This window comes from Lepidochelys kempii, chromosome 6 (assembly GCF_965140265.1).
Source record: "Lepidochelys kempii isolate rLepKem1 chromosome 6, rLepKem1.hap2, whole genome shotgun sequence".
NCBI lineage: Eukaryota > Metazoa > Chordata > Testudines > Cheloniidae > Lepidochelys > Lepidochelys kempii.
In genome coordinates this window covers 113,012,034-113,029,434 of record NC_133261.1, presented here as the reverse complement: position 1 = coordinate 113,029,434, position 17,401 = coordinate 113,012,034, and the positions used below count along the sequence as shown (strand labels likewise).

The 17,401-nt window shown below is 40.4% G+C and overlaps 1 protein-coding gene across 7 annotated transcripts in view; it reads left to right on the top strand.

Moving 5' to 3' along the window:
- Positions 1–16,625, top strand: part of CDC42BPB (CDC42 binding protein kinase beta) — a 141,283-nt gene extending 124,658 nt beyond the window's left edge. For 3 of the 7 annotated variants that reach the window (XM_073349715.1, XM_073349713.1, XM_073349717.1), the window contains 10 exons: positions 3,602–3,818; positions 4,329–4,391; positions 7,336–7,932; positions 10,375–10,472; positions 10,586–10,670; positions 10,896–11,016; positions 11,114–11,231; positions 12,382–12,484; positions 12,568–12,638; positions 14,833–16,625. In XM_073349715.1, the coding sequence (XP_073205816.1) occupies positions 3,602–3,818; positions 4,329–4,391; positions 7,336–7,932; positions 10,375–10,472; positions 10,586–10,670; positions 10,896–11,016; positions 11,114–11,231; positions 12,382–12,484; positions 12,568–12,638; positions 14,833–14,964 (1,605 nt within the window). In that variant the 3' untranslated portion in view covers positions 14,965–16,625. Of the gene's footprint in view, positions 1–3,601; positions 3,819–4,328; positions 4,392–7,335; positions 7,933–10,374; positions 10,473–10,585; positions 10,671–10,895; positions 11,017–11,113; positions 11,232–12,381; positions 12,485–12,567; positions 12,639–14,832 lie in introns of those variants that run through there. The other 4 variants (XM_073349716.1, XM_073349714.1, XR_012159573.1 and 1 more) reach the window with 3 other exon arrangements.
- The last annotated feature ends 776 nt before the right edge of the window (positions 16,626–17,401 follow it).

Here is a 17,401-nt window from a genome sequence, read left to right as displayed (position 1 = left end):
CCCCCCCCAGTTATTCCCCCCTTGGAATCCTTTCCATCAATGCATTCTCCAACAAGAAGCAAATGCTGTCCTCCTCAAGGGAGCCATCGAGCATATCCCACCTCACTACACGGGACAAGACTTCTACTCCCCATACTTCCTCATCCTGAAGAGTGGATGAGGGTGCCACCCCATTCTCAATCTTAAGGTGCTAAACACCTATATCAGAAAGTTCAAATTCTATATGGTGACTCTGGCATTGATTATCCCATCCTTCCCCTAGGGAGCCTGGTTCGCGGCTCTCGACATGAAGGATGCCTGCTTCCACGTGGACATTCTCCCGGCCCACTGCAAGTTTTTCCATTTTCTGATAGGGCACCATCACTATCAATTCCAGGTCCTCCCTGTCAGCATAGCAATGGCTCTGCAAGTGTTCACAAAGGTCTTTGCCCTGGTGGCTGTCCAAATGCACCGCCTTGGCTACTCGATATATTCCTACCTAGATGTCTGGCTCCTTGTGGTGTTATCGCAATAAGAAATCACCCTTTACATTCTTCTGGCATCTCTAGGTATTTGCATCAATGAGGAAAAATCAGTATTGATACCTACACAGATGGTCCACTTTATTGGAGTACAGCTCAACTCCAGCATGACAAGGGCCTTTCTTCTGGCAGGCAACACTGACAACCATTGTCGCAAGCGGTCTGCCATTGTCTCTCTCTCCTTGGCCATATGGCAGCCTGCGCCTACATAACACCGCGCACACATCTGCACCTGTGTTGTCTACAGACCCAACATGGACTATATGCAGGTCAGGGTCATAGTTCCCTAGACAGCGCTGGCCTCCCTCAATTGGTGGACCGATCCTTCCAAGGTCATGACTGACAGCCATGATGGCAGACTCTCCCCCACCACACACACACTCTCACACTGTATTCCACAAGGACAAAGCGTCCTTATGACTACACGCTAAATTCCTCCCAAAGGTAGGGTCGGAGTTCCACCTAAATCAGTGCATCCACTTTCCTCTTTTCCACCCCAAACCACATGCTTCCCACATGGACAGGGTCCTGCACTTCCTCGATGTCCACCATGCACTGATATTCTACCTCCACAGGACTCGCTTATTTCACGCATCACTGAAGTTATTTGTGACCATCGCCAAACGATCCAAGGGCCAAGCCCTCTCCTCCCAATGAATCTCCAGATGGGTCTCTGGGTGCATCTGTGAATGCAACACACAATCCAGCGTACCTCACCTGATAGTCACAGCGCACTCTATGCAAGCACAAGCAGCCACGTTGGCCTGCCTTGCGAACATCTCATGCCAAGACATCTGTCATGGAGCAACCTGGCGCTCTGTCCACATGTTCACAACCCACTACACCATCTCACAAGCAGTAGCTACAGAGCAGATGTGGGCCAAGCTGTACTGCAGACTGCACTTCCTGTCACATCCTTGCACCCACCTCCACACTGATCATTGCTCGCAAATCACCCACATGTGGAATGCATATAGGGGCCATCACTCGAAGGAGAGGAGATTGCTTACCAGTAACTGGAGGTTATTTGAGATGCGTGGTCCCTATTTGTATTCCACTACCTGCCCTCCATCCCCTCTGCTGTGGACTGGACTGCACAATGATAAGAGGGAGACTGGAGAGGCATCAACCCAAACTGCTTTCTATACCCTCAGCTGTGAGCACGAGGGGATGCACTGCACACATGCAGGTCAATGAACACTGCTAAGAAACACTCCGGACTCAGGCATGTAGCGTGCATGCACACCCATGTTTGGAATAAAAATAGGGACTGCATATGTCTAAGAACCTCAAGTTACTGGTAAATACCCTCTTTTTCTGCCACGTCTGTGGCATCCATTATAGTGGTTGAAAGACAACTTACGATCCTGACAAGCAAAGCAATTAGTAGCATCTTTGCAATTGCAGGATAGCGGGTTTTTTGGGGAAACTTTGGATAAATAATGGCTGAAAATTCTCAAAAGGAAAACAAGTCTCTAACCCAGGTTCTAATTTGGGCATGATTTCGGAACCACACAAATTTGAGTCTGTGTGGTCATTTCTGCCAACAATACAGAGGGCCTGGCCACGCCCCTCAGGGTATGTCTACACTGCAATAAAACACAAAGAGCTGGCCCATGTCAACTGACATGGGCTCACAGGGCTCAAGCTGCGGTGCTATAGAATTGCAGTATAGATGTCCGGGCTGCAGAGTGGGTTTCCTTAACTTTTCATCCAGAAATGGGGGGAGGGATACCTCAGTGGTTTGAGCATTGGCCTGCTAAACCCAGGATTGTGAGTTCAATCCTTGAGGGGGCCATTTAGGGATCTGGGGCAAAGATTGGGGATTGGTCCTGCTTTGAGCAGGGGGTTGGACTAGATGATCTCCTGTCCCTTCCAACCCTGATATTCTATGAAATGAGTTACTTCTTCTTTCTGTCCAGTTAAATATATTGTAAATATACTAGTAAGCAACAAAACTGTGGAAGTTTAGTACAGTTCGTAGCAATTTAAATGCATCTTTCTCAACATACAAAAAGGTTTCATTTTCTATAGAAATCAATTGAGAATTAAAGGTTTGTGTTTCAGGAAGAATTATTGTATGCTACTGTGATTCCAGTACAGGAAAGACAAGTTTCCATTACTAGCGTGCCTTAAAATAGATCATTTGGGGAATAGAATGTAAATTTTGTTGTTGTTCATATCTGTGGATCAAAATTCATTAACTAAATGTGTGAAAGCCCTAAATATTATCACTGTAGACTGCGTTTTTTTTTAAAAAAAACAAGTACGATGGTGCTCAATGTACATTTAAGATGCATACTATGTTATATACCATTTTAAATACATCCTGAAGCTGATACTTAGAGAACTCTTATAAGTAGTCCTGTTTTTGTACAGTATCAGGGGTGGCCAAACTTACTGATCCTCCAAGTCACGTACGACAATCTTCAGAAGTTCGAGAGTTGGGGTGCGCCTGCCAGGGCTCAGGGCTTCAGCCTTTGCAGGCATGAGGAGGGGTCATGTTTTGCCCTCCGTCCCCCTGATTTTTCCCAGGGTTTGCTGGCTCTGCTCGGTCACATGGTGTGGTTGGCCCCCACACTGCATGGCGGCTGCTGGAGCCCGCAAGTTGCTTGTGGGGAAACACAGTGGCAAACAGCTGAGAGCTGCATGGAGAGCCACTGCTTCTGCGGCTGCTTCTCCCCACAGAGCTAAAGCAGCAGCCCCTCCCTGCAACTCGCAGCTGTTTGCCGCTGCCTCGGAGCTAACACCTAGGAGCTGCTGGTAGAGGCCGGTGAGGGTAAGAGGAGGGGTGACTCAAGCTGTTGGGGAGGGGGGACCTTTAAATTGTGCCCCCCTCTCCCCTCCCCCCCCACACTCAGCAGGCGCCAGTCATCTCTGGCAGAAGCCCCTAGCACCACCACCCTGCCGCAGGGCGGAAGCCCTGAGCTCCCACCCCCAGTCTGGTAGGCAGAGAATGGGGAGGGGGGCTCTGTCAGCCAAACTTTAACTGTAAAAGAGCCACAGTTTGGCTACCCCTGCTATATAGAGAGCATGTGTTTGTCGTATAGGTGTTAATTTTGTTTTCTCTGGCTGTTAAGGTGACAGCTTCTCTCTTAGGCTTCCCTTCAAAGACCTGTTCACTACTGATCTTGACAGAAAATGAGAATGAAAAGAGAAAATGGGTTGGAATCCTGGAAGGGTTGCAATCTATCCTGCACAAAAACAAACTTAAAAACCAAGTTGTACATATTACACAAGAAGCCTATGACAGTACACTGCCTCTTATTAAAACAAGTTTAGCTGCTGCTATTGTAGGTATGTCCACTTTAACCTTACATTTAACTGTCTGCACTGCTATAACTTTAAGGTGAACTACAATTTTGAATGTGCTGATACCTTAAATAAATTTCTCAGCTGAATCTTCTTCCCATTGAAGTTTGATGGCGTGAAACATTTTTTAAGATGCTAATCTCAATTTTCCCTTCAAAATACTAACTCTATATGCAGTAAGAAGTACTTGTATAATTTTGATTTCACTAGAAAAAAAAGTGTGGTTAAAGAAAAGCCCTAAACCATTTGGTTGTACTTATTGTTTTGCTTATTTTCTTGAGCAAAATAGTTAACACATTGTGTTCTTTATCTAAAATAAAGTACAAACTTACATCACACAAAACTATTTTAAAATTATTTTCTGTAAGGCTATTTCAGCTACTGGGTTTTAAACATTTTCTAATGTCTTTCAAAGAGAAGAAGCCTAGTTTTAACGTTAACTTTATACATACTTGGATTCATAGCTCTGTTTTTTCCTTTCTCTCTCTCATTTAGATCGAGATAGAATAGCAATTGGTTCAGAAGAAGGACTGTATGTGATAGAGGTGACCCGTGATGGTAAGTTAGATCTCTGTGTATACAGTAATTGCATAATGAATAATGGTCTCCATAAATTTTAGTGCTGTTTTAATATAGATTACATAATAGCCCTTCATCTATAGCTTATACCAGCACGCAGTTAACTGACAAAAGATGGCCATTTGAATGTGAGGTATAAACACTAATTGGGTCATTACCATTACACTTAGCTGGCTGCCTAAAATTAAGGAGCCAACTCACTGGGCATAGTAGGTGACACAAACCTCACTGAAGCTCCAGGATTCAGAGCGCACAGCACTAGTTTTTGTGCAATAAATAGCCAGGCACTTATTGAAGAAAAATACATGGTTTATTTAGAATGAGTTGAGAGAGAAAACTGGTAACTTCAATAAGTTAACCTGGAGGCTGATTTGTTCCAACATGCACAGTCATAACTTAGACTGGAATATAATAGGATGTTAGGATGGTGCTGTTTATATTTTTGCTAGCATGTTGAATACTGTTGTTAGCTTTGCGAGGCTTTCTATTATTCATGCCCTTTGCATTTTCTTCCATTTTTTTTCTGCCTCACAATAAAAGAAACTTGATTGCTGCTGCCATTCTAGTCTATGCTGGTAGCTGACAGTCTAAAAGAGTGTTGAATCTGTAGGTAGCGGACCTCTCCTTGCCTACTGTTATCTGCCTCTCCTTCCCTGCACTGAGGTTCCCCTACAGCTTCCCACTCAGAGCCTCTCTCTGCCACTCCTCCCTCTTCTCATTCTAAAGGCTGTCCTCCACTTTCCTCTGACACTGGTAGCAGTGCGTGGATTTGGCCACGGCTGTTTCTGACCTTTCCTTGAGTACTGGTCGCCAGGGCCAGCAGCACACGTACTCAGTAGGCCCCAGGCAACATAGTGGAAAGAAGACTGCTACTTAGCCCTTCAGTGAGATCCTGCATAGCCTTACTTCAGGCAGTGTTGGGGTTTAGCCCTTAATTACCAGCCATCACGGCTCATATATTAAGGAAGTGGAGTTGTTTTTCCCTGCAACCTGATTTTCCAGAGACAAACCAAACAAGGGGGGAAAGTGTACCTTAGTCCAGCAGGGAAGGCAAGTGAACTGAGAGGGTTACTAATGGACATGAACATGTTGACTTCTCAGTGGTAAGTAATCCTAATATCTGTCCCCTTTTCCATAAAACTGCAAAGCACAAATAGTTCAGTGGCAAGATAGAATCATGGCAGTGTTATATTCACCTCATTATGCTGTAAAGTATTGCAAGTGATGTCTATGCTCAGAACAGATTAGTTAATAAATTGAATTATATGAGTTAGACAAAATATCCTTCTGGGGAGGGATACATGCTAAAAGTTAGTTTACTGCCACTTGCATCTTCCACAACACCCTAAGTAATTTTTTAGGCCCTTTTGTTTTCTCTGGCATTATAAACAACTGGTACAAGACTGGTACTTTTCTACCAGAAAAATAGGTGATATTACATCTGGCTTTTTTTGCCCATTAAGATCTTACAGCCTGAACTATATGGTAGGTCTTTTTCTATCTCATCTCACCGTAGTAGCTAACCACCTGTTCAAAGCCCGTTGCCTAAAGGCTGTGGAGGAATTAAGTGGTGTTGGAGACCATTATATGCAGTTATGCAGATTTAAAAGATATAGGGGCACACTTCAATAGTTTTGAAAAATGTAAACACTGGGTGTGCCAGAGTAGTGTCCTGAAACTCCCTGAGGGACAGATCTTTAATTACTTCCTTTTATAGTACTTTAATTACAGTGTCAAGAAGTAGGTCACCAATGTTAATATCATACTGTAAGTGAAGTTCTTAAATCGCTCTAGCAATCTGGTTATATCTAATGGCTCTAACCAAGATCCTTGTAAACCGCTTACGTGTACATTAGACTTAAAATCTGACGGCTAGGCTTGGACAACAAACAAAAGTTATATTTTATTTGTGGCAAGACATGGTTAACTGAGCAATTACTACTTACCTCGTAGAACATTTCTGCAAATATATTGTGTTTCTGTGCCAGTGGAGCAAAATCTACAAGGACTTTTGATTTCATATGGTCCAAAATTCTAGGGGTTTTTTGTGGGGGGGTATTTGTAGAACCGGATACCTTGCCAGACTACTTTACCAATCACTGTACAAGCACCAAAGGAGGATTTTTATTTTTTATTTTAACCAGTATTTATTATTTCTAAATATTATTTACTTAAATGTTTTCACTAGTAATAAAGTAAAACTCTGATGTTGATTAAAGTTTTATAAGATAACATGTACATTACTATGAAATGTTAATATATTAATGTTCCATATTTCATAATTGCTTGGTCTTGCCTATTTAAACCTCATGAAATACTGAATGCTTTGCTAGAGCTAGTCACTATTATGAAGATGCTTATTTATCACTCTTCTATTCTTTAGTTCTCTCTACCATCCCATTTCTGCACTCCAGTCAAAGAACTATTGTCTAATACCACAGTACTGAGTTTTCCTGTCTTTGGCATTTAAAGAAAAAATTGTTTGTCTTTCTCTCCCCCCCACCCCCCTTTCCCATCTCTCTCCTTTATTTATTAATGGTGTAAATGTTTTTTCTCTGGGGGTGGAGTCATTAACTGGCATTCATACAGTCTCTCACAAGGCATGTTTGTTTTCCTCTACCTGTGAGGGAATGTGAAAACTCTGGAGGGAGATCTTAAAGATCTTACCTATGTTTTTTGCTGCTGAGGGTTGCTGGAGCTATGCGACTTCATGGTTGAAAAGTGGGGGGCGCTATTGGAGTGGTTTATTTCTTGATTGTATGTTTAAGAATTGGCAAGGAAAGCCTGGAGCCAGGGCCTGGTGTCCCTTTCTAGTGGATGTGTGCATAAGTCTAAATTTTTGATGTGTACGTTACTGTGTAATACTTCCAGGCCTACACATACTGCTGTCATTTACTGGTGGTGGCTTTTGTTCTCATTGCAGTGATAGTCCGAGTTGCTGACTGTAAGAAGGTGTACCAGATTGAGCTTGCTCCCAAAGAGAAAATTATTATCCTCATCTGTGGCAGGAACCATCATGTTCACCTGTATCCGTGGACCTCGCTGGATGGATCAGAAAGCAACTTCGACATGAAACTTCCAGAAACTAAAGGCTGCCAGTTGATTATAACTGGAACACTGAAGAAAAGCTCTTTGACTTGTTTGTTTGTGGCAGTCAAACGACAGGTTCTTTGTTATGAAATTCACAGAACTAAACCTTTCCATAAAAAATTCACTGAAATTCAGGCTCCAGGAAATGTACAGTGGATGGCAGTGTTCAAGGACAAGCTTTGTGTTGGCTACCAGTCTGGGTTCTCTCTGTTGAACATCCAGGGAGATGGACAATCTATAAACCTGGTAAATCCTAATGACCCCTCGCTTATGTTCCTCTCACAGCAGTCTTTTGATGCCCTTTGTGCTGTGGAGCTCAGTAATGAGGAATACCTGCTTTGCTTCAGCCATATGGGAGTGTACGTCGATTCACAAGGTCGAAGGTCACGCATGCAGGAACTAATGTGGCCTGCAACTCCTGTTGCCTGTAGTATGTATATGTTTTTCTGTTGCCATATCCCTGTTGCTGCTTTACTTGTCTAAAAATAATCAGCATGTATTCTATTTTGCTTTGGTTTGTCTTTCAATTTCTTACAGCTTTAAGTTTTGATGAGTTAACAGAATAGTAATTCTTCCACATAAGGACCATTTTGTGGAAAACTCCTGGATACTGTAGGAAAGCAGTTTTTACTAGTCACAGGAGACAGAAAATTAACGAAAATATAAAGCAAGATGACGCTTTCTTTTAAATACGTTCATGTCTGATTAACTAAGAGAGTAACCTGGATGTAGGATAGCAAAAGACCACATAAACTGTAAAATTCTTTGCTAAAATCTTTTTTGCTCCGCCAGTGGATTTAAAAGTACTTTTGTCTTCAGGCCACTTTCTATAGCATTTCAAATCCAGTACCTATCAAAAGTTGTAGATCAGAGTTTTCAGCTACTAACACAGAAGGTGACACGGTTCAGGAAAAATATTGCTTTTTGGCAGAGCTGGTAAGAAAACTTGTATCAATTGTTTCTGAAACCAAAGGAAGTTTACAAAAATATGCAAAATTGTATTATGTTTTCCAACCAGCTGTAATTTTGAGGTCTGTTGTTTTGAAAGAGGCACAAATGAGTTGGTGAACTACATATAGTGACTTAGAAATCTTTTTTTAAGCATTATTCCATTGATTGCTTATAGTAAGTACTAAAATTATTTGGAGTTTCAATAGCAATGACTATATGTGCCAAATGATTGTAGACCAAAAAAGAGCCATTGTTTAAATAATGAATTAAACCAATCGGTTCACTAGCTGCTACAGCTGATAGTAAAATTCCTCAAACTGCAAGACCTTAATAGTTTTAATTCTAAATTCTAAATAGAAATTATTCTATTCTAAATAGAAATTATTTGCTTGCCTTACTGACTTGGTTCTGTATATAAGAGTTTGGAGAAGGGCATAGGGATGGGATGTAATCAGCAAATTTACTTTAAAACTCTGGTTCAACAAACCAGATGCACTGGTTTGTTGGAGGGTTTTTGTTTACTTTTAGTATTATAAACATTTTTAGAATGATTTTTGCACATTGGATTCTCAGTTTGGCATTGACACAGATGGCTGTGGGAAGAGACCATAAGCTTGATTTGCCTAAAGAAACCTGGTTACTTTCACCAGCCTACTCCCCTTGCCTTGGTCCTGATGTGTTACCGGTGAAGACTTTCTATCCTTTCCTGTTAGTTATCCCATCATGAGATCATAAAACTAGAAAAGGTTCTTTCTCCCTTACCAATGTACTCAATCCTAAGGGATTGTTTACTAGAGAAATTATGTCTTGTGATGGAGTATGTTTATCTTCCAAAGGTCATTGCTGGGGACACGAAGACACTAATTTGAGTGGAGCAGGTGTCTGTCTGAATAAGTCATTTCTGGAAGAGGTTTTCTTCTGAAGACATGATTCATGATAGCTAGCTTATGATACCATGATACCAGGCTTCCTTTGAGAGAAAACAAGTTTTTAGCTACAAGAGCACACATCACTGCCTTGCAGGAATTTACTCTCACGTTGAATTCTGTGTCCCTGTTAGGGTTTTTACCCTCTGCGATTTATTGAGGCAATCCTGCCAGCTGAGTACATCTTTTTTTCTCTCCTAAATACTATGTGATCTGTAATGGCTGTTCTTTCTGAGGAACTTCTGTCAGGAGCAGGCCCAGGCGTGTTGGTGCTAAGATGTCCTGATCATTGCCTTTTTTCTTTTTTTCTGAGCTAAAATAAAGTTCTTTGACACACCTAATGTAGAGGATTCAAAAAGAGAGAAAGCAAGTGGTAAGGTTTGAAGCTCTTGAAGTATGTTTCATTAACCTGGGTAGAGCAACGTGCACATGTAAACCCAAAGGTAAACCATTCCAATAGAGGGAGGAAGGAAATGAACATTAAGCTGTGCAGCATAACTTGATGACTTACCTCACAAGTAATACTCCACTGCATGTGCTTACTGTATAGTTATAGACAGTGCATCACTTTCAAAATGCACTAAGCTGCTTCCTTAGACATGGTAGCCTTAAACAGGATGTTAAGTGCAGTTCATTTCCTATAGAATAACTCATTTACATTCCTGACACTTACTGTCCAGACTGTAGACAGCATCTTGAGAGTATTAAACCAAGATTTGAAGTCAAAAGTAGTAAATGTATCAAAAATTAATAATAATAAGATTTGCAGGTTGGTGGCTGTTTACCACAGCAAACCTCTATTTCCACCAAAATAACATGAACTTGACAGGGATACATGTTTTTTCTTTTAAGAGATGGCTTAAAAAACTGGATATTTTAATCTCCTCTTAAACATACATAGCTGAAAAATATAACACTGTTAAAGCAATGCTCAAATGTGTGCTAACTCCAGACTTGTTGAACACTCCTTGACTTTTGTTTTTTGTCTGTACCAGGTTGCAATCCTTCCTATGTTACAGTGTATAGTGAATATGGCGTTGATGTCTTTGATGTTAACACTATGGAATGGGTTCAGACAATTGGCCTACGAAGGGTAAGTAGTTCACTTCTGTTGCACAATTTAATTAACTCTGATTTGGAATGGAGGCTCCTTCACAATGTACACTGCAGCTGGGTTAATTTTCCCCCCCTTTATCTCCAAAACAGATCAGACCATTAAATGTGGAGGGCACACTGAATCTCCTTAATTGTGAACCCCCACGGCTTATATATTTCAAGAACAAGTTTTCAGGTTAGTCTTCTTGAGGGAGGGCAGGAGTGGTGTAATGACATTAGGATGGGATGACGAGTCAGCTTGAAACAATCACAAACTTGTGAGCAAGACAAATTTTTTAGATTGTAAGAATCCAGTTTCTTTCAAACATGCAGTGCGTTCTTTACAGAGTCAACATGCTTTGGAAAATAAATTCTACTATTTGAAGGTGTGTATGTGTCATTGCATTATGTGTTGTTGCAGTAGGAGCTGTCCTCAGTGTGCCAGAAACTTCTGATAACAGCAAAAAGCAAATGCTTCGAACCAGAAGTAAAAGAAGATTTGTCTTCAAGGTTCCTGAGGAAGAGAGATTACAACAAAGACGGTAAGGGTTTAATATCTGTACATAGCAGCTTGTACATATTGAAGTGGAATTGTTATGAAAGTGAAACAATATTAATCATGAAGTGTTGCTCTTTCAGAGAGATGCTGAGAGACCCTGAACTAAGATCAAAAATGATTTCTAACCCAACAAATTTCAACCATGTGGCTCATATGGGACCAGGAGATGGAATGCAAGTTCTCATGGATCTTCCACTGGTAAAATAAATATAATGGGGAGGGATACATGTGTGTTCAGTTTTGCACTTAAAACCTATGCAGATGGACTGTATAAGGTTTCAGCATTATATTTTAAAATCTTTCAGAGCTGTTAGACACTTTCAAGCTATGATTTCAAGAAATGTGTGCTCCTACAATGCATAGTGCTTCTCAGTCTTGTACAAGGAAGTGTTAGCTGACTTTAAAATGGAAAGCTGAAAGAAAGAAATATCACTGCCAAGAGTTTGATAGTATTTTGTAAATAATCAGTCTTTCCCCCTTCCTCTTCCTTGTTTGTTTTGTTAAAATAACAGAATGAATTTCCTTCCCCCTCATCCTCTCGTCACTCTGCTCTGATATCCCCTCCAACAAGCTTTGAGCACGTCTATCACATGAGCCCTATCTCTGCAGAAATCTTTCTCCAGAATGGCCATTCCTCATTGCAAGGCTCCCCTCTGCTTTCTTCCTCTTCCTGTCCCTCCTCTGCCCCCTTGGCAAGGGTAGGAGTAGCTATAAACTTTTAGGAACTAGAATTGTGTGCTGTGACGCTTTGCCAATACTAGAGCAAAAACTAACACAGTTGGAAGATAATTACTAACGTGCTTCTAAGTCAGTGTTCACAGCTTGATTTTTGTACTTGGATTTAACAAATGTACTGTGGTGTCAGCGGCTAAAATAAAACAAAGGTAAGAGAATGAGATGTGAAGATGCATCTTTATCTTTTATACCTTCCGTTTTGAAATTCCCACCTTTCCTCTCTTTCATCTCTGCTAGCCCAGGCAAGGGTAATATATGCTTCCTTCCAGCGGGAGGAGACAGGAAAACAGCAATTGGTGATGTCACTGCCCCTCTGTAAAGGTTTGCTGCCTGCCAAGTTCCAACGGCTCCTGTCTCCAGCAGGTGGAAGGAATTTCTGCTGGCTGCTTTGCGGCTCAGTCCTTTCCTTGTGTTTTGTTGAGGGTGTTTGAAAGGGGTGTATTTCTGATACTGTATGGATGCAATCAAGTAGGAGCATTGAGTTTTTGTTTCTACAAACCATTCTGTGTAATGGTTCCAAGCGCATGGGTGTTGAATTATGCTAGAATTTTCATGGGAAAGGAGCTTTAATTGGAAATATCCTGACTAAGGATATGTTTGGTTTGTGTTGCAGAGTGTCTTACCTTCCGCCCAAGATGAAAAAGCATGTCCCTCCACAGCCAACCTCTCACGGCAGCAGCAGAGAAGCAAAACCTACATTTCATGGCCCTCATCAAGTAAGACTGAAAACAAGCAGGTCTGTTCTAACTTAAAGCTTAGATTGTTTCAACATGAGGTATAAAATGCCTTTGTTCTGCAGGTGGCGGTGATTTGGGAGTAGCCGTGCCTCTGAGAAGTATGTCCGACACTGACCAGGAGTTCGACAAAGAGGTAAAGTAGTTTTTATTAAATGGCGACTGAGGAAACATTTTGATAAAGATTGCATTTCTGCATTTCCTCTGCAAAGAGTCTTCCTAGCACACAAGGCCTCTAATGGCAAATTAGTGAAGCCAGCATCAGCTACGAGGACTGAAGGGATGTTTCTGACAGTAAGCTTCAAGGATGTGCTAGTGGCTATGGTTAAGTCTTGTCTACAGTCAGAAGCTGACCCATCGCTGAAGTGTTCCTGAAGCCGCTCAGTCACGTTAACAGTGCTGAAACCAATTGGTCTCATCCACACTTAACAGTTTTCCACACTGGTTCAGGGGGACTGTTGCCAAGAACCTTTTAAACAAATGATGCATTGACTCACTGAAATATGTAATGCCATTTCTTTTGCAGGTCTTGCAGTATGTGCTGCTTTTTATCTGCAGGTGAAAGAGATTGCAAGTGGATACTTCCTGTCATCACAGGAGTATAAAACTGCATGAAATTCAAGTGTCTTTCACCAGGCTAGTGAAATAGGATTTTTCATCTGTATTGTCATCAGTGCAGTTTTTTTACAAGCTTTGTACAGGTACTTTCATGTGACCTGTGCAAGTGAAATATTAAGAAATGTGACTGGGACTGGGCCAAGATCTTTGAAAGTGACTAGTGATTTTGGGTGTCCAATTTAAGAAATCTTTTAAAGACTTGATTTTCAGAGTGCAGGTGCTCACTGCTTTCTGAAATCAGGCCTCTTTGAGATGTTTCAAGTTGTGCACCCAAGATCACCAGTCAGTTTTGAAGATCTTGGCCCTGAGTTCTAAGTCCAACTCTCCCTCTGACTCGTGTTGCCTTGGGTGAGCCGCTCTAAAACAAAACACAAATATTAATTGAGTGGCTAAAGTTTAGATATCTAAATAAGCGTCTTGATTTTTCAGAGGTGCTGACCACCTACAGTTCTTGTTGACTTCATTATGTATTGCAATCTTCTTCCTAGATCTCCTGCACATTCCATATTCTAGTTGTTTGCTGTTACTTGTAGATGCATATACTGGAATATATTCAATTTTAAAAAGTATTTAATTTTCACTTTTTTGTTAAATCTTACATTGGTTATTACCTAGAAATTTTAATTTACAATATAATAGATTATTACACATGCAAAATCAGGATCTAACACTACCTTTATATCATTGTTTTCCCATAGCTTGCTGCCTTATCACAGCATGAACTCAATTGTGTATCTTGTTAGAATAATCTTATTATCGGTGGTATATCCTAGAAGTGGCAAAATCTTGTGAACAGCAGTCCTCATGGATGTCACCTTTCAGTCAATGAGCTAAATTTAAATCCCCTTTTCTGCAGTAACTGACTGCGATGATAGCAGTTTGCCTGTGAAACTTTTCATGAGCCACAGATTTGTGTACTGTTAAGGGTTACAACTCCCCAAAATAGTGGGAAACTGGCCAGCTGAGGGAAGACCAAGATTTGGAGGCGGAGTTCCAACAATCAGTAGGGTGTCTGGAAAATGACCTGGAAGAGAGCTGTCTTAACTGAGTTATTGAGTGGAAGGAGTCTCCTGTAAATACTTGTTGTTTCTGCAGTGGGTTTCCAGCCTGTTGTTTGGCAACTCTCTGATTATTTTGTCATGCAGTCAAAACACTTCCCACAGGTTTCCTCATGCTGCCAGGGCCATTGTTTGCCAAAATCTTATGCAATATGTAAGCTATTTTATAATTTCTGTTCTTCAGTGTGTTGATAAAGTATTGGAATGAAATTGTTCATTTATGATATGTGCAAACCAATCCTATTTTGTGCTCACTTAAATCAGTTGGGAAAAATTTGCTGAAAAATCCTAAATTACATTGAATAGAAATAAACTTTGTTTTCCAACAGGAAAAGCTTTGTAGTGGCTAGAGGAGGGGAAAGTAATAATAGGGACTCCTGAGTTCTTTTCCTGACTTTACCATTTACTTGTGTTGATATTGGTAAGTCACTTAGGAGACTGATCCAAAGCCTATTGGCACTAATGGAAATATTCATGTTAACTTCTGTTAGCTTTGGCTCATTCCTTCTACCTCTGCCTCATTTCATGAGTGTAATGTAAATTAATGTAAAAGTGAATGTAGCACCTTAATTATGTTTGTAAAGTGCCTTGAAAGCTTCTGAGTGTAAAGTATTTTAAATAAGAAATTGAATCCTTTTTGTTTCTCTTTAACAGCCTGATTCAGATTCTACCAAACACTCTACTCCCTCTAACAGCTCAAATCCAAGCGGTCCCCCAAGTCCCAATTCTCCACATAGGAATCAGCTTACACTAGATGGACTGGATCAGTCAACCTGTGATGCGTAACACTACCGCTCCTACCATTCCAGCTTCGATCATTCACTGCTCCGTGGAGTATTCGAGAGCAAGGCAAAGCTGTCTCAGATGCTAGTGCCAAGACTGATGCTAAATCTCTAGTGTTGCACAAGAATAATTATATATCCAGATTGTAGATACAAAATATTGAAATGAAGAAAAATACTTTACTACAATAGTGATCAAGCTTTTTATGCAAAATTGTTCACTGTTAAGTTATGGTTGATTCATTCGTTTTATTTCTGCACAGCTATCACAGTTCCATTGCATAGTAGGATTAAAGGCCACCAGTAAATAGTCTGATTCTTATGCTGAAAAAGAAATAGAGAAGAGGTACTGATAGTGTTACTACTAAACAGTATCAGAAATCTTATTTTTCTAGAGAATGATGTAATGTCTCATTAGCAGGAAATCCTTTTAGACAGAATTTGGACCTCTGAATAGGAAATACAAGCAGCTTGAGTTACATCCTCAGATAAATATACTTTTCCCTTTTTCCTGTAACTGTTTCCTAAGTCTTTAGGGGAATGATAGGAAGCTATAGGCTGTTCCCAGCATCAACAGAATCATCAGGAAGTCAAATGAAAGTTGGTGATAGTTTTGTGGCCTTTTAACTCATTTAGCCATTACATTTCAGCTGCATAACTGTCTTTCTATCTTTCTACCAACTTTTTAGTCTTGTACATAGGACTATTACTAGTAATGTTTTACTCTTACCCTGCTTTTTAGTCCTTATCATTCATGATCATTAGTCAGGGCTTTTAAGACATCAGTAAATAATGCTGTGAAAACAAATTTTACTTCTAGTTCCTGCTATCCTCCTCTGAGATGTCGTTTCTCTTGGTTTTTCAGTGTAAAATACACTACTTTTTTTTTTTTTTTTAAAGCTCGCAAGCATTCTTGCAGGAACACTACCCTTAAAGTCTGCTTGAACTAAGGGACTGTATCATACTAAAACATCAGTCTATTTTATTGGTAACCAAAGTGGAACATGAAGGATGTGTAAGCGAGGGTGCTGCTTTTTGATTAATTGTATCCTCACATGCATGAAGACCCCATGATTATTAATCAAGTATTGATCATGGAGAAAGATGCACAACACACTCCTGTATATTTTGCTATGGCCCACGTGCAGTGGTGATGGTCTTGCGTGTATATTTAATCTCATGCCTCCATGTATTATACATTTAGTAATCAAAGATTTGTGACCATGTTTCATTAAAAGCTTGTAATTAATTCAGTGGCTGGCATATCCAGTTTGTCATTGTCACACTAGTGTGCCTTCTGTGCCAATTTTATGACAGTTGGATGTCACTTATTTAAAATTTGGTTTAAATGGGCTAATGATAATATACCAATGGCTAATGTTCTTTTCTGAAACACTGTATAGGACGTGCACTTATTTAGTTTAAACTGAGTGTTCTAGTCAACATTTAATCCTGTTACATTAAGTGTTTGACAGTACTTGCTCTTTTTTCCTCAGATTATTGATAAAGGGGGCTCAATTAGAGCTGGACACTACTGCTTTGGGGGTTTTCTGGTTTTTACTTTTTTAATGTAAGTCTAAGTCTTTGTAATTATTGAATTGTGAAAACATTTTTGAACAATTTACCTGTCAATAAAGCAGAAGAGGGAGGTTTTAAAGTTCATAATGGTCTGTCTTGACATGTGAAAATACTTTACTGTATTTAGTTTCATAATAAATTCACTGTGTTCAGTTAAAACTTAAGATATAAAATGAATGAGAAATATTTTGAAACGCCATTCATGAGCATTACAAAAGAGATGTGAATTTCTGTGCACTTGTTTAATGGCAAAGAAAAACCTTTTGCTAGTGCTGCTGGAATTGCAGCAACTTCTCTTCGTCTGAGAAAGGATTATCATTTTCATTCTGAGTCCCTGATTCATGTTAGCATCTTTAAAATATTTAGAACAATTATTTCTTGGGGATTGAGGTGTAGGTGAAGGGACTTCAATATCTGTTCAAACATCTTCTAAATGCAGGATGCAGGAAAGTCGGATGGATGCAGGAAAGTCGGGAAGATGCAGTGGTTCTAAAGAAACACTGTTATGAAAACGTTAAAGCGTGGGAATTTGAATGCCTAGGCTGAAGTTCCATTGTTTTAACCCATCTTACTGTGCCTACTGTACTGAGGGATTTTGAACAATCCTTTGTTGTAAAATTCCCCATGTGCTGCAGTACTTGGCTACAATGGGGCAGGTTACAGCTGAAGTTTAGAAGAAACCTAGTTTCTACTTTATCCCTTCTAGATGGTTAACATACTTCCTATGTGAATTTCCACCCGCCTATATAGGCGCTCCCAAGGATTCCAGTTTTTTCCTGCTTGTTGATCATTAGCACCCTCATAGCAACCATTATCCTCCTAGCCACACAGGCCTGGATGGACCTCTTAATTGAGTTCACAAT